This window comes from Heloderma suspectum, chromosome 13 (assembly GCF_057233095.1).
Source record: "Heloderma suspectum isolate Gila_16-S chromosome 13, 16-S_ref, whole genome shotgun sequence".
Taxonomy (NCBI): Eukaryota; Metazoa; Chordata; class Lepidosauria; order Squamata; family Helodermatidae; genus Heloderma; species Heloderma suspectum.
Window position 1 is genome coordinate 27,262,501 of NC_139470.1, and position 24,188 is coordinate 27,286,688.

At 48.2% G+C, this 24,188-nt stretch overlaps 1 protein-coding gene across 3 annotated transcripts in view; it reads right to left on the bottom strand.

The window, feature by feature from the left end:
- Positions 1-23,987, bottom strand: part of EMID1 (EMI domain containing 1) — a 115,199-nt gene extending 91,212 nt beyond the window's left edge. The window contains exon 1 of one of the 3 annotated variants that reach the window (XM_084819425.1): positions 23,464-23,987. In XM_084819425.1, the coding sequence (XP_084675551.1) occupies positions 23,464-23,603 (140 nt within the window). In that variant the 5' untranslated portion in view covers positions 23,604-23,987. The remainder of the gene's footprint in view (positions 1-23,463) is intronic. The other 2 variants (XM_084819423.1, XM_084819424.1) reach the window with 2 other exon arrangements.
- Between the last annotated feature and the right edge of the window lie 201 nt (positions 23,988-24,188).

Below are 24,188 nucleotides of genomic sequence, written 5' to 3' on the forward strand. Positions count from 1 at the left end.
GCTGTCCCTGCATGTAAGAACAGGGACGGAACATCCAAACACTGCTTGTATTTGTGCATGTGTTCAACTCACACAGGTGGCTGAATTGCCACTTTAATGTTGCAAACCAAAACACACAGTTTTCATCTATTTGCACTGAACTCTATGTGCGTCGGTGGCCTTTGTATGTTCCATTCCCATTCATACACACAGGGATGGGCGGGGGCGGGGGCGGGGAGGGCAGCACATTGTGCAAATGGGTAGAAGCTATACATCCTCACCCCTCTCCGTGTCTTGGGCTGGATGAGGTACATGTATTGTTTGATCTGGACCTTTTTATTTCAGACTTTTTTTCCTCTGAAAAAGAAAATTAAGTTCTGAGAGACTTGGAATCTCCCCGAGGCTGCCAAGCCCCTACAAGCTCCCCGTGGCTACAGCGCTGAATCAATAATACACAGCCAAAAGCTGCGCACACAGGCTCCCTGACCCAAACTCGACTCCTATCAGCCACCACTGGCTTTCCTCAATTCATGATCGACACGCCGCTCAGGCCGAGAAAGCAAAACACCGCAAGTTGCCTAATGGACACCCCGCTGGCACTAAACTGTACAGCCTCTCCTCATTCTGTGCTAAGGAGGAATCGGGGGGGGGGGGTCTTCCTAACATGGGGGAGGGGGAGAAAGATAACTTGAAAAGGCTGGAAAAGGGCCCTGGAGAGGTGATTAAGCATTCTGGAGAGCAAACAGGAAGGGAAATTCCCTCCAGCCCCTGGAACACAGTGCCAAGTCCTGATCTTGAGAGGTCTGTAATTTTCCATGCCAGAGCCATAAATCCCCGGCTGGCAGGACGGAGAAAGGAAACACTCGCTAACCCTGTGGGGGGTTCACATGACCCAGCAGTGCTACCCTCTCCATCTGTCTGGCATTTTTTTATATATATACAAACACACACACACACACACTTTCTTTTCTTTTTTTCTTATATGCTAGCCCCTTGGATTCCAGCACTAGACGGCAAGCTTCTCCAATAAAGCCCGAGAGCGATCAGGTAACATGAGCTTCTGATGTTACCAAAGCACACTCAACCTGGGGTTCTGGTTTCAAGTCAGGCTCTCACCTAAATGGAGGCCTTTTAATAGATCCGGGTCCAAAATACTATATGGGTCTTCTCAAAACCAATCCAACACAACAGTGACCCACTGTGCATACACAATACATTTACTTTACTCAATATATAAAAACACATGTGAATACAAAAGTGTGTGTGTGTGTGTATACACACACGCGCACATGCGCGCGCACACACACACACACACACACACACACAACATTTTATCAGTATATTCGTGAGAATAGAAAATTTGCATCTCAGACTCCAATCACAACTATGGAGTACCAGTAAAATTCCGTTTCGACAATGCTGAGTCTTTATCAAGTCACTACATGAAGCCATTCAATGTCCGGGGGGAGTGGGGAGGATCATTTTTTCTTCTTGTTTGGCTCTGATTGAGGTTGACAGGTGGATATCTTCCTGTTCTTTCCTCCAGTTGCGTACACTCTTCAACAAAACATCAAACACTTTTTTTTATCCCAAACAGGTTGTCTCTAAATCCACTCCTCTTTCCACAGCCCAAGGATAAACCTACATATTGATGAAACTGATGTATCACTTTTGTATTCACATGTGCTTTTCTATACTGACTAAAGTAAATGTATTGTGTATGTATGGTGGGTCTTGGTTTTGGTTGTATTGGCCTTTCAGTAGGTCAGAACCAGGTGTTCTTGAGTAGGACTGGATGCACTCAGGCATCTCCAACAGGTTCCTATTTATCAGATGCAGGGCCAGCCCTACCATTAGGCAAAGTGAGGCAACTGCCTCAGGCGGCAGATGTTGGGGTACAATGGCAGCAGCCAATTCCCCCCCCCCCCAACTATTTCCCTCTCTTGTAGGACAGAGCTAGCCTGCTGCCCAGGGGTATGGAAAAGGATGCTACACTGTTGCCAGTGTAGATGTAACTGCAATTCCTGTTGGCTTCTGTCCATGGAACAGCGAGGGGCCCCATTTTGTCCTTTGCCTCAAGCAGTAAAATGTCTTGGGCCGGCCCTGATCAGAGGCAGCCTCAGCTTTCTGCTACATGGCCCTGCCAATTGCTGCCCCTATTTTGCCTTTTTGTTTCTTTTACTTTATTTAAAACATTTCAGTATAGCCCGTCAGGGATAAATAGTGCCCTGGGCGAGTGCCTTTGGTCCCCCCTCCCAACCGCCCCAATAGTCAGTTTTGCAGGGCCACCCAGAGGATTTATGGGGCAGGTGTGATGTCCATCGAGAACAACGTTGATCACAACCTTGATCTCTCCACCACTGTGCTACAGTTTGCACAAGCCAAAGTTCAAAAAGCCACATTCTGAGCAGGGGCAGCGCGCTGCGCAACAGAGCAGAACTACCACAGGTTTTACTTATTTTTTGTTTGTTTTGTAGCTGTTCCTATCTTTTCGTAAGCATTCTTTATTTTAGAATATCCATTATTTTTATCTTTTTTTTTTAAAAAAAAGGAAAAATTATAAATAAAAGAGGTATTCAGCTGACCCCTGACAGCTGATGGCTTTATTTTATTATTTATATAATGCTTATATAACGTTTACAGTATTTGAAGTGTTAAGTGCTTGGCAACGTTGCCTCAAAGTAAAGCTGTGCCCCCCTGATTTTTACCTAGCCCAAATGACATTGAAGTGGAAATTGAAAAAGAAACATACTCTCAACAGAATTGAAGGAAGATCTTTTTTTACAGTTAGCACCAAACAACCTGAAGAACCTTGAAAAAAGGATACAGACGCTTGCTTTTTGCCACCCTAGCTCACTGCAGAGAGAACATTAAAAAAAACACAGCCACTGAGCTCAGCTTGATGCCCCCCCTCACTTCCACCTTGGCGCCCCCCTCACCTCAGCACCCCAAACGACCGCCCAACTCGCCCACCTCTAAGGCCAACCCTGTGGCCCTTCTTCAAACCAGGATCCAGGGCAATGCACAACAATGTAAACAAGAAAGTATTTCAAACCTAATACAGTATAATAAAACCACTTAGCAACAGACAGCCATAATAAAAGACAGCAAACAGAAATTACAAGGAAGACTGAGGGATTATAACAATTTGAATGCTGGGGTAAATAAAAACTTCTTAACCTGCTGCCGAAAAGACTGTAAAGTAGGCGCCACACATTTCTCTTTAGGGAGGGCATGCCAAAGCCAGGGTGCTACCACTGAGAAAGTCCTCTCCATTGTGGTGACATAGGACACTTCTGATAAGGAAGGCCTCTGGACCAGGGCCCAAGTAGAAGATCTTAAGACATGGACAGGCTGGTATTGGAAGAGACACTCCTTCCAATATTTGGGTACCAAGTCATTTAGAGCTTTAAAGGTGAGTAGCGGCACCTTGAGCTGGGCCTGGAAACAAATAGGCAACCAGTACAGTTCTTTTAACAGTGGAGTGATGTGAACAAACCTGGTGGTAGCAGTTACAATTCTGGCAGCTGAATTCTGTGCTAACTGAAGCTTCCAAGTCATCTTCAAGGGCAGGCCCACATATAACACCTTACAGTAATCCAGCCGGGAGGTTACCAGAGCATGGATCATTGTGGTGAGACGATCTCTGTCTGGGAACAGCTACACCTGATGAACCAGAACAGGGTGACCACATGCCCTCTTTTATGGAAGACCAACCTCAATTTGAGGGGCTGCCTTGTCCAACTGCAGTTTAAAGATAAAGAACCCTAACAAGGGAGAACAGCAGGGACTTAGAAGTCGCCCATCAACAGTTAGCAGCACCTGGAGAGCAGACTGAACAGGCAAGTACACAGATCACCTGGTCACAGTTTTCCCCACTATTTTGAGATGTGTTGTTGTTGTTATTAACATTTCTATACCACCCTAAGCTCTCTGGGCGGTTTACAAAAGCTAAAACATTAAAATACAATATCCAAAGTTTAAAAACCATTTACATAAAAGCATATGGACAATATATACTCAAGCAACATATAACTAAAAACAACTTTGAACTAAAAGCAATTTTTTAAAAAATCCAGCAATAAAACAACACAGCTTAAAAACAGTATACAGAAGTCAGCAAAAGGAAGAAGAGTTCTAAAAGGGGAAGGCCTGCCGGAATAACTGAGTCTTTAATGTAGGCTTAAAGACCTTCAACGAGGGCAGCAGGCGCATTTCAAGCGGCAGGTCATTCCACAACCGAGGGGCGGCAAAGGAAAAGGTCCCCTTGCGTGTGGCTGCCAGTCTCACATTATTATAGGACATTTATTATATTTGTAGGACAGTTACCGTTTTCTAGTACAGTCGTCCCCAACATGTTGCCCTCCAGATGTGTTAGACTACAATTCCCATCATCCTAAGGATGATGGATGTTGTATTACAACACATCTGCAGGGCGAGAGGTTGGGAAAGGCTATTCTAGTATATCTTTAACCAAACCAGCACATGAGTATCTCACAAAGATATTGTAGAGCTGGGAAATTATTAGGGCGCTGGAGCAACTCACCTATGAGGAAAGGTTAGAATGACTGGGGTTTTGTTTTTGTTTTTAAGGCGACTGGGGGTGCGGGAGTTGACAGAGGCTTCTAAAATTAAGTATGGGTGTGGTGAAAGTGGATAGAGAGGAATCTGTCCCCCACTCTCATAATACTGGAACCAGTGCTGGCTGCCTCCAGGTTCTTGAGAACCTTTGGGCAAGGCACCATCCAAGGGCCCCCTCCTTCAGGCAGTCTACTTTCTCGTCACCATTATCTCCAGCTGCTCTTGCTCCTCCTCCTCCTCCTCATCGCTACCACTTGCTCGCTTGACAGGCAGAGAGACAGGGAACAAGCAGGCCATGTCATCTACTGCGCCTCCTTCTCACCTCCACTGTTGTCTGGGCCAGAGTGAGAGGCAGGTGAATAAGCAGGATGCGATGGGAAAGAGGTGGAGCAACTCTTGTCAGTAGGCCCCTGCTGGGGTGTGGGCCCTCGGCAGGTGTTCGACCATGCCCACCTTGACGCCAGCCCAAACTAGAACCCAGTGGGGTCAGCCCATGAGGCTGAACGGTGGGAGATTCAGGAAGGACCTCTTCACATGGCGCATAGTTGAAATTCACTACACAAGATGTGGCGAGGGCCAGTAGTTGAGGTCACTTTAAAAAGGACTACACAAATTCACGGACGATAAATATATCCATGGTTATGATTAACCCTGATGGAACCTCCGTGTTCAGAGGCAGTATGACGCTCAATGCCACTTACTGACAAGCAACAAAAGGAGAGTGCTGTTGCTATCCTATCCTGCTTGAGGCTTCCCAGAGATATCCAACTGGCCACTGTAGAAACCCAGGTGCTGGATCAGATGGAATTCTGGTCTGATCCAGCAGTGCTCTCCTTATGTTCTTGAGGGAGGGAGCGTTCAAGTAGTGTTGGGGACTATTTAAATTTAGGGGTGGGTTGAATTTCAGTTCAGTTGTGATAAGAATTGACTGAAATTCTCAACGTTCTCCATATCTGGGACAAAAATAATTTGAGGTTAAAAAAACTTAATGTGGGAAGTCCTTGACACCTGGGTTTGAATCCCTGTGTATTCAACCATGTTAGCGCTTAACCATGTTAGTGCTTAATTAGGTTTGTTTCCTGTTTTTTTCTGAAAGGCTCCTCATCTTTAACAGGTACATGGCAGATAGGTACAACATAGTCCTCTCCGTGCCTTGAATAGCTGTCTCTGTTTGGCTGGCGTAAGAATTTCATGGGTATAAATTTCATTTCAGTTCGTTTCTGATCAGCATTTGTCACCATTTGCAAAGTTCTTCATATCCTGGAGAGAAAGAACTCAGGATTTAAAAAATTAAAATGCAGGAGAAAGCGAAACTGAGAGATTCACGCATCCCTATTTAAATTAGGAAAAAAAAGGTGACTGTGGGGGTGGATATGGTAAAACATTATAATAAACTCATGCGTGGTATGCAGAAAGAGGGTCAGAGAGATGGTTTTCTCCCTCTATCATAATATATTTATTTATATATTTATTGCAATTATAATAATTACCGTTCATATTATACATAATCACAATTCTAATAAATATTGTAATAATGATTTACATCACACCTTTCTTATCAAAATCAACCCAGAGAAGCTGACAGCAAAAAATCAGTAACATATCAAATACAAAACAGAAGATTACAAAATAATCTAGAGAGGTTCATCTGGCCCCTGCATTGTAGTCTTTCAGAGCTAGGTGAAGACCTTTTTATTTTCCCAGTATTTTAGCATTTTAGCTTTCTAGACTTTTGGCTTTGGTATTTTAAATCTGTATTTTAAGGGATTTCTACACCATCTTAAAATCCTGAATTTAAAACGGGGCGTTCTGCTTCCATTTTAAGTGCAGGATCACGACTCCCTTTTTCATGTGCTTCCTTTCCCCCCTCCTCCTCCCTGTCTCTGAGTCTTCCATTATCTTTCATTATCTCACTCCTCTTCTTGCCGCTTTAACTCTTTTCACAGAGGAAACTGAGGCGGAACACAAGGGGGGGTACTTTGATAGCTCATTATCTGCAATCTATTTAAAAATGGAACAAAGGACATTTAGTGCAGGAGGATCACAGCAGGGTCACGGCATCATGTAAAGAGCCCGCAAACTTCCATGAAGGAGCAATCTCGATTGCAGGATAAAAGCTCCATGTGATGAAGCCCAATAGGATTTATTTTGGTTGTGCTGTTATACTGTGGTTTTAAGCTTTCATATTTTGTATTCTTTTATGCTGCACCTTGTGGTTTTAATTTTTGTGAACTGCCCAGAGAGCTTCAGCTATTGGGCGGTATAGAAATGAAATGAAATGCAATGCAATGCAATGAAATAAATAAATATAGAACTGGGAGTCACGCCAAATTGCATGGCGATAGATTCAGGCCAGACAAAAGAAAGGGCGTCTTCACACAATTGTGGAATTAATGTATGGAATCCGCTACCACAAGCTGTGGCAATGGCCACCCACTTAGGTGGCTTTTTAATGGGGATGATGGAAATTATAGTCCATGACATCTGGAGGGCACCAGGTTGTCAAAGGCTGTGCTAGTCACAGAATGCTTTGGGTTTAATCCACAGGGGAGCACTTATGGCGAGGGATTCTGGTTGTTGTAAACCAAGTAACCGCAAGACTGGGTTACTGCAATGCACTCTCTGTGGGGCTGCCCTTGAGGCTGGTCCGGAAGCTGGAGCTGGTGCAGAACGCAGCAGCTCGGCTGTTGTCAGGAGCTGCCCCTTTTCAGCATGCAAGTCCTTTGAGGAGGGAACTGCACCGGCTGCCTATTCCCTACCGGGCCAGGTTTAAGGTTCTGGTCCTAGTGTATAAAGCCCTAAACAACGTGGGACCAGGATACCTGAGAGAGCGCCTTTTCCCTTACCAACCTGCCTGGTCACTGAGGTCATCAGAAGGCATGCTCCTGGTGGTTCCACATGGACCTCTGGCCCAACTGCAGTACCCCTGGAAAAGAGCCTTCAGTGTGGTGGCTCCCTTCCTACGGAACACTCTGCCCCTGGAGGTCAGGCAGGCAGCAACACTGGGTTGATTCTGGTGCCTCCTGAAAACATATTTATTTCAGAAAGCCTTCCTTGACTGACCAGCCACAGTTTTTTATCAGTGTTGTTTTTTAAAATAATAATTTTTAATATGGAGTTTTCTTCTTTTATCCTCTTTTCTTTTTATCTTTTATAGTTCACCACTCTGGAATCTTTCTAGATGTGGAGCGGTAAATAAATACAAAATCTAGAGGGCCGCAACATGCCTACCCCTGCCCTAGAGAGATGCTGCCTGTTGGAGTAGGGAATCCTGGGACAGATGCTTAGATCTGCAGGGCAGAAGATGGAGTAGAAGACAGAGCAGACTGTTGCTCCACAGAGCAGGACTGGAACCAATGGAAGTAAATTGCAAGGAAACAGATTTCGGCAAAAAGTTGTGAGAAACTATGGTAAGGGCAGTGGAGGCTGGTGGGGCGGTGCATCTGCTCTGGGTTTCAGTCAGAACTCTGCTTTGCATCTTGGATAGCTCCTTTAGAGTTCTGACTGGTTCTGAGTGAAACCCAGAGCAAATTCACTGCCCCACTGACATCGGAGCCACCAGCCTCCACTGACTATATGGCTTCCAACTCTATGACTGATCTCACTCCACTAAAGGCATCTCCATATGGGAACACTGTGGACAAAAGACAGAGGGCCCAGCTACACGCGACATTAAAGGTCTCACCTGCAGTTATGTGAATCTCTTTTAAACGGTAAATCGCCGCCATGGCACGGGGTGGGCGTGGAGGGCAGGGGTAGTGAAGCGGATTGAGACTGGCCTGAAAAAAGCAATCCCTCCTGGGGCTAATAGCAGCTTGGAGGTGGGGGGTATTCTCAGTGTGCTTGCAGTGGCACGGAGAGGGTTGAATTTAACTGCTAGAGCCCCCCACGCATCACAGTCCCAACCGTGAATTTGCACCACCACCACCGTCCCACTTAGCTGGTAAAAGAACAAAAATGAAGCATGCAAGATGTTAAATTCTCCTCACAGAGGACAAGTTGACCAATGGCTACTAGTCCAGATGATGACAGATCGCCTCCAGGATCAGAGGCAGCAAGCCTCTTGGTACCAGTTGCCAGGAAACATGGGTAGGAAGGTGCTGTCCCATTCATATCTTGCTTGTGGGCTTCCCACTGGGGCCCCTGGTCAGCCACAGTGGGAACAGAACCACAGACTAGATAGGCCTTTGGGCCTGATCCAGCACGGCTCTTCTGAAGTCCTTAAGGGCGCAATCCTATGCATGTTTAGACAGAAAAAAGGCCTACATGGCTAGCTGGGGAATGCTGGGAGTCGAAGGACTGTTTTCTGTCTAAACATGCATAGGATTGTGCCCTAAATGCATTTAACAACGTCACATCTGCATTAATTCTGAGCAAATGAAGCGTGGGGCAGTGCCAGAGAACAGACCATGAGAAACGAGGCAAGACCCAATCTGGGACAAGGCAGAAAGGGTTTTTTTTTCCCCCTCTCCCCTTCTCTCTTTTTTAAAACACACAAAAACCAAACCACTAATGGCATAGCACTTATTTGAAGAGATAAACATTCCAAAAATGGTCACTCCATGAGCAGGGGAAAAAAGCAAATCACATCACCCCGACAAAGACTTTACTGAAACTTGTTGAGCGAGATACATGCACGCGCACGCACATGCTACAGCCCCTGTCTTTCCCAGCCAACACACTGATCACTGTGCTGGCTGGGGATGATGGAAGTTGTAGTCCAACCCATCTGGTGAGCACCGGGTTGGGGAAGGCTGATATACACACAAACACACCCAGCTGAAACTCTTCTGCCTAATCCCAGCTTGAGGCGTGCCTCTTTCCTCCTTGACTCAGCACCAGGCGGCTTTACAAAGGCTAGGATTTGTTCCCCCACACCTATAAACACACACATCTTATACAGCCCCGGAGGCTCCAGTCAGCATCCTAACAGGAGCTAATTGCAGAGCAGGATCAAAGGCGCCACTGCGAAGGCAAATGCAAACCAAGGGAGAAGCCCCAGAGCTGAGCTGAGCGAGAAGCCGCCAACCCGCCCCGCAGCCTCTGTGACATGAAAGGCACAGGCGGGGATGCCCAGCAGCACTGCTCAGAGCTGTCCCTGACCAAGGTGGACCACCTACAAACAGGGCTTCATTCATTCCAAAGGCAAGATGATCTGGCCTTGGGCCTGACTGGAAAGGCTGTGATGCGAGATGAAATCACATCAGACTATTTATCCATCCAACCCAGTAAATCCAGTCAATCGAACTCTGACTGGCGACAGCTATCCAGAGTCTCAGGAAGAGGGAGGCATTTCCCCCATCACCTGTTACAAGTCCCTTCAGCTCAGAGGTGGGTAAGCTCCAGGAATCCATCACCCAATTTCCCCCGACACCCACGGAACCCAACAGGGTCTGCACCACATCGCCACCAAATTTGTCAGCGAAATCCAGCAGTGCACTGGCAGCAGCAACATCACGTTCCTGGGAGGTTCCCTGGCGCCATATTTTAAAGCAAAATTCCTGCGGCAAATTCGGCAATGGCTGAGCAGCGGGGGCCATTAACTGGACATGCCGAGGACTGAGCCTGGAACTTCTTGCATGCAAAACAGGCGCTCTGCCACTGGACTATGCGGAGGTTTCCCACATCTTTCATTTTTTTGTACTGTGCCTAAGCAGTTCGAGACCAGAGTGCTGTGTGACGGAGTGAGCTCCCGTCTTCAGTCCCAGCTCCTGCTATCCTAGCAGTTCGAAAGCAAGAAATTGCAAGTAGATAAATAGGTACCGCTTCAGTGGGAAAGGTAACAGCGTTCCGTGCACCTCAGTGTTCAGTCCTGCCGGCCACATGACCACGGAAGCGTCTTCGGACAGCGCTGGCTCTTCGGCTTAGAAATGGAGATGAGCACCACACCCTAGAGTCGGACATGACTGGTTGGGGACACCTTTACCTTTACCTAGTTACTGCACGCTTACTAAAAATGAAGTGACCACAGTTCATCATCACCCATTTATATTATTATTATTATTATTATTATTATTATTAATATTATTATTATTATTATTATTATAATATTGCGATCATTCCAGGCTTGAGCCTGGCATCAAAAACAGGTTCTAGGGGCTCTTTCCACAGAGACTAGGTTCACACAACACACTAACCCACACTCAGTGGTTGACCATGGGATGGTGTTGAACTGTGGGTTGTTCGTTGAGCCATGGGTTAGCATGTTGTCTGAACCCAGGACATTTGCCGCAGAGTAGCTTGTTAACCATGCAGGGTAGCTTATTTTTCTTGAACAAGCCAGCTTGAGAACCCATGGTTTGCTGTTGGGTTCTTCAGGGTGGTTAACAAACCACACTGCATGGTTAACAAGCCACCCTGCAGAAAATGTCCTGGGTTCAAACACACTAACCTACAGTTCAACAACAACCCACACTCAACCAATGAGTCTGGGTTAGTGTGTTTGGTGTACAGCCCCAGAGCCATAAACCACGTAGACTGAACACAGTGGAGACGCAGGGTCATGCTCATGGTCCCAGCTCACAACCGCCATGGGTTCCAAGACCCTGTGTACACACACACACACACAGCTTTTTGTGCATACAAGCTCTATGCATGCCATGCCTCTGCATACAGATATCTCCAGATCTTAGGACAGGGAATTCCACAGATCAATGTGTTGTTGAAGCACTTTTCCTGTGTCTGTCTCGAATCTACTGCCCATCAATTTCCCTGCATCATGCTCAAAGCAGAGTATTGCCTGAAAGAAGGATTAAAACATCCCTCTATCAACATTCTCCACACTGTGCATTGTTTTATAGACGTCCGCCATCAACCCCCTCCCCCCATCACCTTTTTTTCTAAACCAGAAAGTCCCAAAACACTTTCCTTGTGGGGATGTGCTCCATCCCCTGATCATTTGGGCTTTTCTAGCTCCACAATCTCTTTTGGAGATGGGGTACCAGAACTCTACACAGTAGTCCAAATGTGGGCCCACCATAGGACATGAAAACTTTTGTTTTCAGCCCCTCTCCTAACCATCCCTAGGCATGGAACTTGCCACTGGCTCAACATTTTCATTGAGCTATCCACCATGACGCCAAGATCTCTTTCTGCCAGTTGAAAGCCCATCAGGGTATAAGTGAAGTTAGGGGATTTCCCCTGCAAATAGTACACTTGCTTATGTTGAACCTCATTTGCCATTTTGTTGCTCTGGCCCTATTTAATCTTCACAACAACCCTGGAAGGTAGATTAAGCTGAGAGAGAGTGACTGGTTCTTGGTTACCCATTCAGTTTCATAGCTGAGTGAGATATGAAATTGGCCCTCCACAAGCATAGTCTGATTACCCCACACTCGCTCTCTGCGGTATACCCAGTCTGTAGTATACTCTCTAGCTGAGCTTCTATTGTTGAAGTATTGAATCTCCAAACATTTTGAAGAGATTTGAAATCTCTTAACTGTCCCTCCTTTTTAAATAATCCCTTTTAAGAAGCCTTGAAATCAAATGCGACTGTGTTGCATTTTCCTGGCAATGTGCCACTAAGCTCCAAACCCACCCACTTCTCTATCTATCTATCTATCTATCTATCTATCTATGTATTTCATCCACGTTCTCCCATTTATCCTTCACAGAAACCTGCAACGTAGGCCAAAACAGTCACCACCACAGCTGGTCAGTTTCGAGCACCGTGGAAGACAGACACGCCTGACCCATGCGGCACAATCCACCCAGCGATTCTCCTGCACAATCCACAGTGAAATAAACGGAGCTGCACAAGAATCCAACCCCTTCGTTTTGATGAAGCTTGTGCAGGAGAATTTCCTGGTGGATTGGGCAATGGGGAAAGGGCCATTTGGATTTTCTGCATAAGACCCCTTGTCCATTTTGAGGTCAGAGCACCCTAACAGCTTTCTGCATGAATTAAATCTGTACAGTTGGGGGTCCTCTCACTTATTTTACTCTGATTGCAGAATGAGTATTCAGGGTGCAAAATGTTCACACGCGCACACACAGGAGCTAAGGGGCTGCCACGACACAGGCAGAATTGAGATGCTAAAGGGTGACGAAGCCCCATCTCTCCAGCACAAGCGTACCCCCTCCTCGCCCAGGCTCTACTCTTGGGGTGACCCCCCACACACACTTCTCACATTCCTGTTACATTCCTGACCAGCACCAGTTGCATCACGCCAGCCCTCTGCCCCTCCCTGAGCAGGGCCATGCCCTACCCCTCATTGCTACACCCAAGTCCATCACAAAAGCCTCTTTATGCCTTGCTTTCCCCCTATAATCTGGCCTCTTTTGGTCCTGATGCTGCAGGCCTGTGGGTGGCTGGCTGGCTGACCAGCCAGTCCCCCGTCCAACGCAGCCAGCTGGGACTCTGAGGTTTGAGGGCCTGTCTGTGGAAGTGGCTGTCACTAGAGCCCATGGAATGTGAGCACTCAGCATCAGGGCTGAGATCCCTGCCCGCAACAGGATGGGTGCCAGCGGCCAAGCGGAGCTCGGAGCAGCGCTCCCTGGCCTTCCAAGCCCCCGACGGGGCCCACCACAAGGCCACAGAGAAACGGCGCTGTGGCTGCCTCTCTTCCACTCCCCAGCTGCGAGACCTCCCCGGGCACGGTTCCCATGACTCTCAGAGGCAAACTGCCTGGTCTTGGGAGTAACGTCATCTGGCACGGCTTGCTGCTGATGCTGCCGAAATGGATGGCCTCTTTGAGGCAGGATTTCCCACACGGATCCCTGTCGTTCTGCCCAGAACGATGACAGCAGGAACTCTGGCGTCGCATCGGGGCATGCGACGCAGGAGACACACACCTAATGTGTGTGAGCCGCACACAGGTGTACGTGCACCTGGGAAGCCTGAGCCGATTTCAGTTAAAGATTCGTGCGAGACATCTGCATGTGGTGTGTTTGCTGCAAGAAACGCCGAAGCCATGCCGGCGTGGCCCAGAGCAGTTCCACACCTGTCACAGAAATCAAGGCACACAGCTGTTACTCCAGAGTAGCTTTCCCCAACCTGGTGCCCTCCAGATGTGTTGAACTACAGTTCCCAACATTCCCCAGCCAACTTCCTGTTGGACTACAACTCCTGGCATCCCCCAGCCAGCTTCCTGGCGCCCTCCAGATGTCTTGGACTACAACTCCCAGCACAGGGCCATGCCCTGTCAGGCACCACAAATCTGGCTGGGGATACTGGGATTTGTAGTCCAACCTGGAGGGCACCAGGTTGGGGAAGGTTTCTCTGGAGTTTCCCACAACTAATGTGCAAAGCGTAAACAATTGATCAACGATGTTAAATAATTGTGCGTACATATTAGAGAGGCATGGACCAATCAGGACTTCCTAGGCGGGCAAACATGGGTGCTTAAGGATGTGCTGCAGTCTCTCACACTTGACACATTTGCTGTGGGGATCACTGGAGTAATGGTGGTGTATCTGCAGCAAACACCATTCCCACATAAAGTGTGGAACAGCTATATGAGAGATAAAACAGCTATGCGGATAGAAATGTACCACTTTTTATTTGGTGAAACGATATGCAGGCTTCTGGGTTACACAGAGCTCTTCACCAAACAGAACAATGGGAGTTTATGGATCTAGACTGAAAATGTTCCTTTTTAAATTATTATTACAATTCATGAGAACATTGTGCCATCCATGTAGATGGCTCTTTACAAAGAATGAAAGGAGAGGTTCCTTCCCCAAGGGGCTTACAGTCTAGAAAGTGCCACAAAGGAGATGATGGAAGAAGGGAAGGAGAGGGAGGCAGGGGGTCTTAGGCCCGTGTGTCTGCTAAGAAGTTACCCTCCATGATGTATCATTCTATTATTGTTTATTAAGGGCACAATCCTATTGAGATGGGCGGCTGCCTCCAAACTCGTAGGCAACCGCCTATCCAAAATAGGGAAGGAGAAGCACGGAGAGGATCGTTCCCTCCACACTCCTCCTGCCCTGCATTTTTGGTTGGACAGCTGATTGTGGCTGTGTAGCGTGGAGCGTGGGAAAGAAGCTGCTGTATGACATATAGGATGTGTCGTACAGGCAGCTATGATCTCCCTGCCCCGGAACGCCCCCAGCCGTGCCCGTTTCCGGCGCCTCAGCCCTCCTCCTGAAAGCGTGGAGGATGGGGCTGTTCTGTGGAGGCAGCGCAGAAGTGGGGGGAGGTCGGTTCTCCGGGAACAGACCTCGGAGCGTGGGCTCCGAGGTCGGTTCCTGGAAAACAGCATGTCCTGTGGCCGTCTAGTCGCTGTCTTGCGGCCATAGGATTGCTCCCTAAATTTATTAGATGCCTTTCAAAAAAAACAAGAGAGATTCAAGGTGTCTTACAGCAGAACATGAGACATGCCAGGTCACCATCTTCATCTAGAATTTTACTGAAGAGCAGGGTATAAACCTCTTAAAGAAACGAAACACACAGAAATAAATATGCGTGTCAGGGGGCTGCATTCAGGCTTGCCGGTTCGGAAAGCCATGGCAGTCTTGTCCAGGGCTTTTGTCTCTGACCGATTCCTGCATGACCATTGCAGGCTGGGGACTGCCCACAGGAAGCCGGGAGGGTCCACCCATTCTCCCATGCTCACAAGGGCCGTGCCTATAATTAGAGGTGGCCATCCATTCAAGGAGGAGGAAATGCTGTGCTTCCTTTTCCTCCTAGTTATTATTATTTCTCCCTCTTTTTAACCTGGTGCGGCAGGCTTTATAGGCAAGCACCTGCTTCTGACATTGGAACAACCTTGCTCAACTCATCATGGCAGCCCGATGTCACCAGCAAAGACCCTGGAAGGGCCCTTTCGCTGTGATTTGTTCCACAACAGTATGAGACACAAAGGGACCCGGTGTTTGGCTTAGGCACCTACCAAAACAGCGATTTATCATATTCTAGATTAATGAAAACAGGCTCACTTATTAGGTGAACAAGGCTTTAATAGCATGGGAAGTGAGTAAGCTGCAACTTTGTGATCAGGCCATGTGCACTGCTTAGGGTTGCCAACTTTTTCACCAGGTCCTCTGCTCCTCTGCCTCTCCACAGCTTGATCTGCAGACATTAGCGGGTGGTAATGGCTACTTCTGTGCCATTAAATGTTCTGGCCAACTAATTTCTGCTTTTAAAAAGACCTGCAGCAGGCCAGGAGGTTGGGTTTTTAAAAATCAGTTGGCAACCCTAGTGCTACTAACAGGATTGCCACCTTTTTTATGGACAGAGGATCTCCTCTTTCAATAGCTGCATAATGGACAGAAATGAGCAGATAAAGCTTTGGCCGCCGTGGAAATGTAGTGATGGGGAAAGCTGAACCATTAATGCAGGGGTGCAGAACCGTAGACCGGGGGGGGGGGAGTAAATCTGGGGTCTCAGTCCAGCCCTCTGGAAATGCAACTCCCAGCACTCCTGACCATTGGGCATCTAATGGTCAAGGGGCCGGAGCAACTCACTTACAACAGCTGGGATTGTTTAGCTTGGAAAAGAGGAGAGTCAGGGGAGACATGACAGAGGTCTACAAAATTATGCAGGGTGTGGCGAATGTGGATAGGGAGACAATTTTCTCCCTCACTCAAAATACTAGAACCTGGGGTCATCCCATGAAGCTGGTTGGTGGGAGATTCAGGACAGATAAAAGGAAGGAGTTCTTCACACAGCGCATGGTTAAGCTATGGAATTCACTACCACAGCATGTAGGGATGGCCAGCAATTTGGGTGCCTTTAAAAGGGGGTTGGACAAATTCCTGGAAGAAAATGCTATCAATGCCTACTATATATGGCTATATGCTATCTCCAATATCAGAGGCAGTATGCCTATGTACACCAGTTGCTGAGGAACATGGGCGGGAGGGTGCTGTTGCACTTGTGTCCTGCTTGTGGGCTTCCCATGGGCAGCTGGTTGGCCACTGTGTGAACAGAATGCTGGACTAGATGGACCCTTGGTCTGATCCAGCAGGGCTCTTCTTATGTTCTTATTGGTCAGGCTGGCTGGGGCTGGTGGGAGCTGGGTCCAAAACAGCTGGACAGCACCAGATTGGGGAACGTTGATATAAGGGGTTAACCCATCCTGTTCTGAGCTGGGTCTTCACGGACGAAAGTGCTATCCTTCTGAGAAGGGATTCCAAGCATGAAAGGGAGTAAGGGAAAATAGGCAGAGTTTTTTTAAAGAGGGTATACCTGAAGAATATCTGTCCGTCATGCAGCTGTTAAATCTGGGCCTCCATCCATTACAAAAAAAAGGCAGCAAACCTATTTTCAGAGCCTGCCCCCAGGTCCCACGGATGGATGCTCAAATTATTCGGCTTGCGCAGAGCCTGCACAACTAAAGCTTTTCCTAACCTGGAAGTGCAGTGATATAGAAAACTGCACCTGCTGAAGCCAACGGAGAAAGACAGAGAGAGGCCAAAAGAAACGGGGGAGGGGTGTGACGCTGCTACATCCAATCACTTTTCAAAAGATATTCATGTTCAAATGTACACCCCTCTTACAACACGGAGCGAGTGGGACACTGAGGGTGTCCTAAATCCAGGAGCTCACAGGACAATGTACATTCCTCGTGCCCAAAAGGGCTGTGGCTTTGGACAAGTACAACGTTTGCAGTCCTGATCATATCAGCATCCAGCTTATTTGAAAAGCACTTTTCTAAGCGCCGAGGCAGGCAAGGGGTTTCCGTATGCCATTAAAGTGCAAGATGCCATTAAAGTGCAAGATGCCATTAAAGTGCAAGATGCCATTAAAGTGAAAGATGCCATTAAAGTGCAAGAGCACTTTTCTACGGGCTGAGGCAGGCAAGGGGTTTCTGAATGCCATTCAAGTAGCATTCCCCGACCTGGAGCCTCCAGATGTGTCCGACTGCAACTCCCATCATTCCCACCTAGCATAGCCACGGGCTACATGTCCATTGCGAGTTGCAGTCCAAGACTTCTGGAGGGATGAAACTGGGGAAGCCTGCTTTAAAGGGCAGCAGAGTCAGCAACAGTTCTCTTGTGCAAGCTCCACTGCCATGAACAGGAGGTACACAAGAGCATTATGCCTGCTGTTAGTTAATGGGAAGGCAGGACTGCAGAAAAGAGCAACCAGGCTGATCAGGGGCCTGGAGCAACTGCCCAGCCTATGAGGACAGGTTAGGACTCTTTAGCTTAGAAAGAAGGCAAGTAAGAGGGGGAGAACACGATAGATAACATGATGCATGGCGTGCAAAAAGTGGACAGCAAGAAGGCCCTCGCTCATGGCATCCCAATAGGGCAGGGGTGCAGAACTTGAGGGCAGCCTTCCATCGTGAAGATGTTCTCGGGGGCCGCATTCCAGGGATGGGATGGGCTGAAGGCCAAAGGGGCCAAATATACTGGCATATCTTTAGCGTAAAGCTTTTACTGCTAGTCACTAAGCCTTAGGAGAGGCATTTCAACCTTTTAGATGGGAAAAGAACTGCACAAAAGCCAGGAAACCACCAAACGGGGTGGTTGGGGGAAAGGGTAATCTGAAGGATTGTCTTCTGCCATATGTGCCTGCCCGGACCCTAAGATCATCCTCAGCGGTCCTTCTCCAGGATCCCCTGCCAAAGGAAGTGAGGTGGGCAGCTACCAAGAGGAGGGTCTTTTCTGCTGTGGCACCCCGGTTGTGGAATGAGCTCCACAGAGAGGCTCGCCTGGCACCTACATTGCACTCTTTCCAGGGCCAGGTGAAAACCTTATTTTCCCAGGCATTTTAGTCTTTTAGCTCTGCTGTTATACATCTGTTATTGTATTTTAAATCTCTGAATTGCTGCTCAGTTTTATTTTGGGCTGTACTTTCATACTGTAGTTTTAGACTTCCAAACTTTCTATTGCATTTTAGGATGTTTTTGTGGTTTTAATTGCTGTGAGCTGCCCAGAGAGCTTCAGCTATTGGGCAGTATAGAAATGTAATAAATAAAGAGATAGATGAAGGGGGTGGGGCCACAGGAACGGGTGGGGCCATCTGGGGAACCAAGGAGGACCACACTCGGCCCCCAGACTGAGATTTTGCACACTTGCAATAGGGCCATCCAATGAAGTCAAACGGTGGGAGATTCAGGACACAAGTCCTCCTTCTCACAGCGCATAGTTAATATATGGAATTTGCTACCACAAAATACAGTGATGGCCTGCAATTTCAATGACTTTAAAAGGGGATTAGACAAATTCATTGAGATTAGGCTATCAGTGACTAGTAGTCACAATGGCTATATGTTACCTCCAGTCTCAGAGGCAGCATGTCTATGTACACCAGTTGCTGGGGAACATGGGTGGGTGGGTGCCGTTGCACGCATTTCCTCCTTGTGGGTTTCCCGTGGGCAGCTGATTGGCCACTGTGAGAACAGAATGCCGGACTAAATGGACCCTTGGCCAGCATAGCTCTTCTTATGTTCCTATGATTTCACTTATTAAAACACTCATTCATTCACTTCAGGTGCTTCCATTTTGTATATCACTTTTCCTAAGCACCAAGTGGTTTACCTAAAAATAAGGAGGCCTTTCTGCCTCAGGCACCAAAATAACGTAAGCTGATCTGTCCAAGCAGTTTTATCAAGTTACACGCTGCATAAAACTAACGGTGTCGATATGAGCTTGTCAACATTTTTCCCCAAACGATTCTAAGTAATACAGTTAGCCAATTAAATGTTTCTGCTCAATTAATTTTCTCACTTTTAATCAATTTGTAGATGAAATATTACATTATCTCACTCTAGACAAGCTTTTAGGATGCATGCAGTGCTAATGCACGCATGCTTATTCAGACGTCTATTTTAACAACTGCAGCCTTACCATCAAGGTAAACTGAGCAACAGTCACAATACTCTTTGGTACAGACAGCCCCTGCAAAAACTTTGCAGTGCCTGAATAAAGAGAGGCTCATAAGACTGTTTCAGGGGACATAGGATTGCAGCCTTAAGAAGCTATCAGTTCTGGCCAAGTTCCCATCTAATTAAATATGTATGTATGTATGTATGTATGTATGAACAGGGACTCCAGAAGGGTTTTCAAGGTGGGGGCCCAGAACAGTTCAATTTTCAAAAGGGATCCAAACCATACTAAAAAGACACCATTCATGAATATTACAGAACAGCAGAAAAAGTGGATGCTAACAAAATCGATGAAGAATCTTGTGGCACCTTAAAAACTAAAACGTTTGTTATGGCATAAGCTTTCTTGGACCAGAGACCACTTCACCAGATGCATGGAATGTCATCCTAAACTGTGGGTATATATATTACACACACATGCACCGGTGAAGAAAAAGATTCTCAGCAGTGCGGTCAGATGGGAATGAAATACAAGAAATACAGATAGTTATAATTACATTATGTAAAACAATTACAGTGAGCATTCACACAGGAGTGTTGCTAAACATCCTGGCATTGGTAAGTAAATTAACACCTGTACTCTCAATTCAAACCACAGGTGAATAGCACTCAACAGGCTGAGTGCTATTTTGCATGATCAAACAAGTCATGGTGGCTTAAATAAACTACCATGGCTTGTTTTAATTAGCAGCGCATGCCGCCCGCCATTTGTCTAATTACCCACCCGGGCACAGTTTGTCCTGTTGTCCAAACCCAGGCGACACTGCTTGTTGGAAGGGAAACAACTCTCAAATAACCCTACAACAGGCCACGGGTTACTTGAGGGTTGTTTCCCTCTCAAACAAGCTATGCCACCTGGGTTCGGACAACATGACAAACCACGCCCAGGTGGGTAATTAGGGAATGGCAGCCAGCATGCACTGGCACACCCCACCGACTAAAACAATGTGATCGTGCAAACCAAGATTCAGCTGCAGCTCTGACCATGCTGGATGGGAATGATGGGACTTGTAGTCCAGCACATCTCAAGGCCACTAGGTTGGGGAAAGCTGCTGTGTGGCCTTAACTTTCTTTCTGCTGAGTTAAACAAGGAGGATTCCATGCATCAGCTTCCATGACTGCAAAGCACAGCTCAGTCATCAGAGATAGGAGAGCAGTTCAGTGCCTTTAAATTGCCTCTTATCTCCAATTACTGATCGGAAATAGCAGCAGAAGAAGCTTGTGTGCTGGATGGAGAACCCCAGAAGGCTGGGTCCAATGTATGGCCCAGAGGTTCCCCAGCCATGGTCTAGTCCAGCAGTATTTGTTGGCCATTGGCCAAGCTGGCTGGGGCTGACAGGAGTTGTAAGCTAAACATCTGGTGGGCACCAGGTGGAGGAAGGCTGGACTAGAACAACAAGGAGTCTTGTGGCACTTTAGGGACTCACAGATTGACTGCGGCAGGAACTTTCATGCATTGGATGCCAATTCGTCAGCTGCACGAATGGTTATCCTCAGCTGACAGATGCCCTGCGAGTGTGTAGGACAGGCTACAGAGAAAACAACTGTAACCCTTGGGGCCAAAACGCCATAAAATGCAAGAGCTTCAGCACATCCAAGACATTTCTGCGCAAAGGTCAAAGACAGACGACATAAGAAAACTCACTACCATCATGACAATAGCAGAACCTTCCTAGTTTTGATATGCTAATGTGGCACCTGTCGTGGGAGAGAAACTCATGCTGGACTAGGTAACCTTGAGTTCAAATCCCCGCCACGAGCTCTCTGGAAGACCTTGGGGGCTAGCTGTGCTTTCATAGGCTGAAATCTGTAAAAGGGGACCTGTTTCCCCAGTATTGTTGTGAAGACCACCATAAATTCCTGAAAAGCATTTCACACGCTCAGAACATTTCTTTCTTTTCTCGCTTTATCCACACAACAACCTTGCAAGATATGCTAAGGCTGCTGAGCGCCAAAGAATTGATGCTTTCGAACTGTGGTGCTGGAGAAGACTCTTACAAGTCCCCTGGACTGCAAGGAGGTCAAATCAGTCAATCCTAAAGGAAATCAACCCTGAGTGCTCATTGGAAGGACAGATACTGAAGCTGAAGCTCAAATATTTTGGCCACCTAATGCGAAGAGAAAACTCCCTGGAAAAGACCCTGATGCTGGGAAAGACTGAAGGCAAAAGGAGAAGGGGACGGCAGAGGATGAGATGGCTAGATAGCATCACGGATGCAATGAACATGGACTTGAGCACGCTCCGGGACAGAGCGCAGGACAGGAGGGCCTGGTGTGCTGTGGTCCATGGGGTCACGAAGAGTCGGACACGACTGAACGACAACAACAATCCTATGCATGTCTAGACAGAAATAAGTCCCACAACTCCCAACATTCCACAGCAAGCATGGCTGGCTGGGGGGATGGTGGGAGTTGTAGGACTTATTTCTGTCTAGACATGCATAGGATTGCACCCTAAGTGGGCTTAGTCACTGCTTGCTCAAGCCTACCCAGATGCTCCAGGGCTGAGCAGGGATTTGACCTTGAATCTCCCACATCCAAATCCCACACCTGTTCCATCACAGCTGAAATAAGAAGAACCCAGTCCTGCTGAGTTCTGATGCCATGCACTAGCCACTGGACAATGCTACTTATCCAACAGAAGCACACAAATTAAGGCCTCCATCTTTTTCTCCTGCTGCCTTTAACAGCTGAATAGCAGGCAGAACCACTGAAGCATTCCCCATCAAGCCATCTCCATGCCAGGAGAACTTCCACTTGAATGGCTGCCTGTGGCAAGCCCCCGGAAAAAACACTTAACTGATCACATTCTTTCAAGGTGTACCCAAGTCAAGTCTTTTACCGTGGGATTAATTCATCCAAACTCCCAGTTCTTAATATAGTAGAATTGCTATGAGCATATACTTAATGGGGAATTAACATTCCTTAATGACCTTGATTATAAGGACAAAAGCATGGTTAAAGTGTAAATTTAGAACTAGCCTTAAGTTCACGGTTAACAAAACATATAACTTATGAAATTATCTGCCACCAAATCTGGTGACGGCCACTAACTCAGGTGTTTTTTAAAAGGTTGCACAAATTGCTAGTAGATGGATCCATCCATTGAATGAATGAACAGCATTCAATTTATGAGTCATCCTATAGCCAAAGCTCCCAGGGACGTACATAATAAAAGCAAAAACAGTAAAAGCAACGATAACACACTTTTAAAAGTACGGTTTTAAAAGCAGCAACAAAAACCCAAGATTTAAAAGGGATTTTTTTAAAAATAAAAAACATGGAAAAGCTAAAAACATGGAAAAGGTTATTTTAACATGTAGCAAGAAACATATTTAAAAAATAAAACAAGCAGCAGTTAAAAATACTTTTAAGGGGCCTGGGAGAATAAAAAGGTCTTTGCTTGGCGCCGAAAAATCAGCAAAGTAGGCACCAAGTAGACCCTTCTAGGGACAGCATTCCACGATTTGGGGGCCACTGCAGAAAAGGCCAGCTTGCCTGTTAGGTATAATAGCTAAACAGAACTTCCATGTTTAGAGGCAGTATATCACTGAATCCTTTGGGGACAAACACCAGGAAAGGCTTCGGCTATTGGCGGTACAGAAATGAAATAAATTGAATGAATGAACGAATTAAGGGTTTGTGGGTTTGCCAGAGGCTTCTTGCTGGCCACATGATGCCGGACGCAGTAACCCCTTGGCTGGACCAAGCAGAACTCAGATGCCTTTTCCAGGGGTGGGCAGGCAAGCTGGCGCCCTCGGGGTATTTGGGCCTACAACTCCCATTTGCCTCAGCCACCATGGCCAACGGTCAGGGATTATGGGAGTCGGGTACCAGGTCGCCTGCCCTTGACCCATTCATGGAGGAAAAAGAGGTCCGCCCCAGAACTACATCATTTCAGCGAAATGGAACCCCCATGTGTAGCGGCAGGATACCAGTTGCAGCTGGAGGCGGGCGGCGCGGGGGGGGGCGACCTGCGGGGAAGAGCTTGCGGGGCCCTCCGGGGCATCTGGTTGGCCATTCCACCAGAAAGCTGGCCTGGAGGGCCGCGGCAACGGGACCCCGCGCCGCGCGCAAAGGCGTGCCTGCCGCGCCCTACCTCGCCCGCCCGCCCGCTCCGTACCTGCGACTGGCGTGCGGGAGCCCCGCGTGGCTCCAGGTGCAGCCGACCCGGTCCGGCAGCAGGCAGCAGCAGCAGCAGCAGCAGAGCCAGAGCGCGGCTCGGAGGCAGCCGGGCCAGCCGCGTCCCCCGGCCCTCTCCATGCGGGTCCGCGGGGCAGCTGCGAGCCGCCGCCTCTGGGCTCCGGCGCCAAACGCCGCGCGCGAGGCGAAGGCGGCTCAAGGCAGCCTCATTGAGGAAGCCGCCCGGGAAACCGCGGGGGAGCCGAGCCCCCGCTCGGCAGAGGGGCGGGCCGGAGGGCCGGTGGCTCAGCGCCAGGCGCAGCCGGGACAGATCCGGGCTCGGGCCGCGCGGAGGGAGGCCGGGCGAGCCGCGCGGCGCGGCGCGCTGACAGCAGGCGGCGGAGCCCGGGGCCGGGGAGAGGAGCCCGGGGGCGCGCCGCCCCGGCGCATGGCTCCGCGGGGGCTGCTGCCGGCGGCGCGGCCGCTCTCGCGCCCGCCCCGCGCGCAGAGGTCCAGCGAGCCCCCAAGAGAGCGCGTGTGCCTGCGTGTGTGTGTGTGCGCGCAGAGCCCGCCTCGTTTTGGAAGGGGGGGCTGGATTTCCCGCAGGGAATCCGGGAAAAGTTGCGCAGCCTGCTTCAACTCCTGCTTCCCTGCCTGCTTTTTGCCCAAGGTGCTCCTGCCTTGTGCCTGGGATGTTTTTCCACCCCCCGTGCCTCCCCCGTCCTT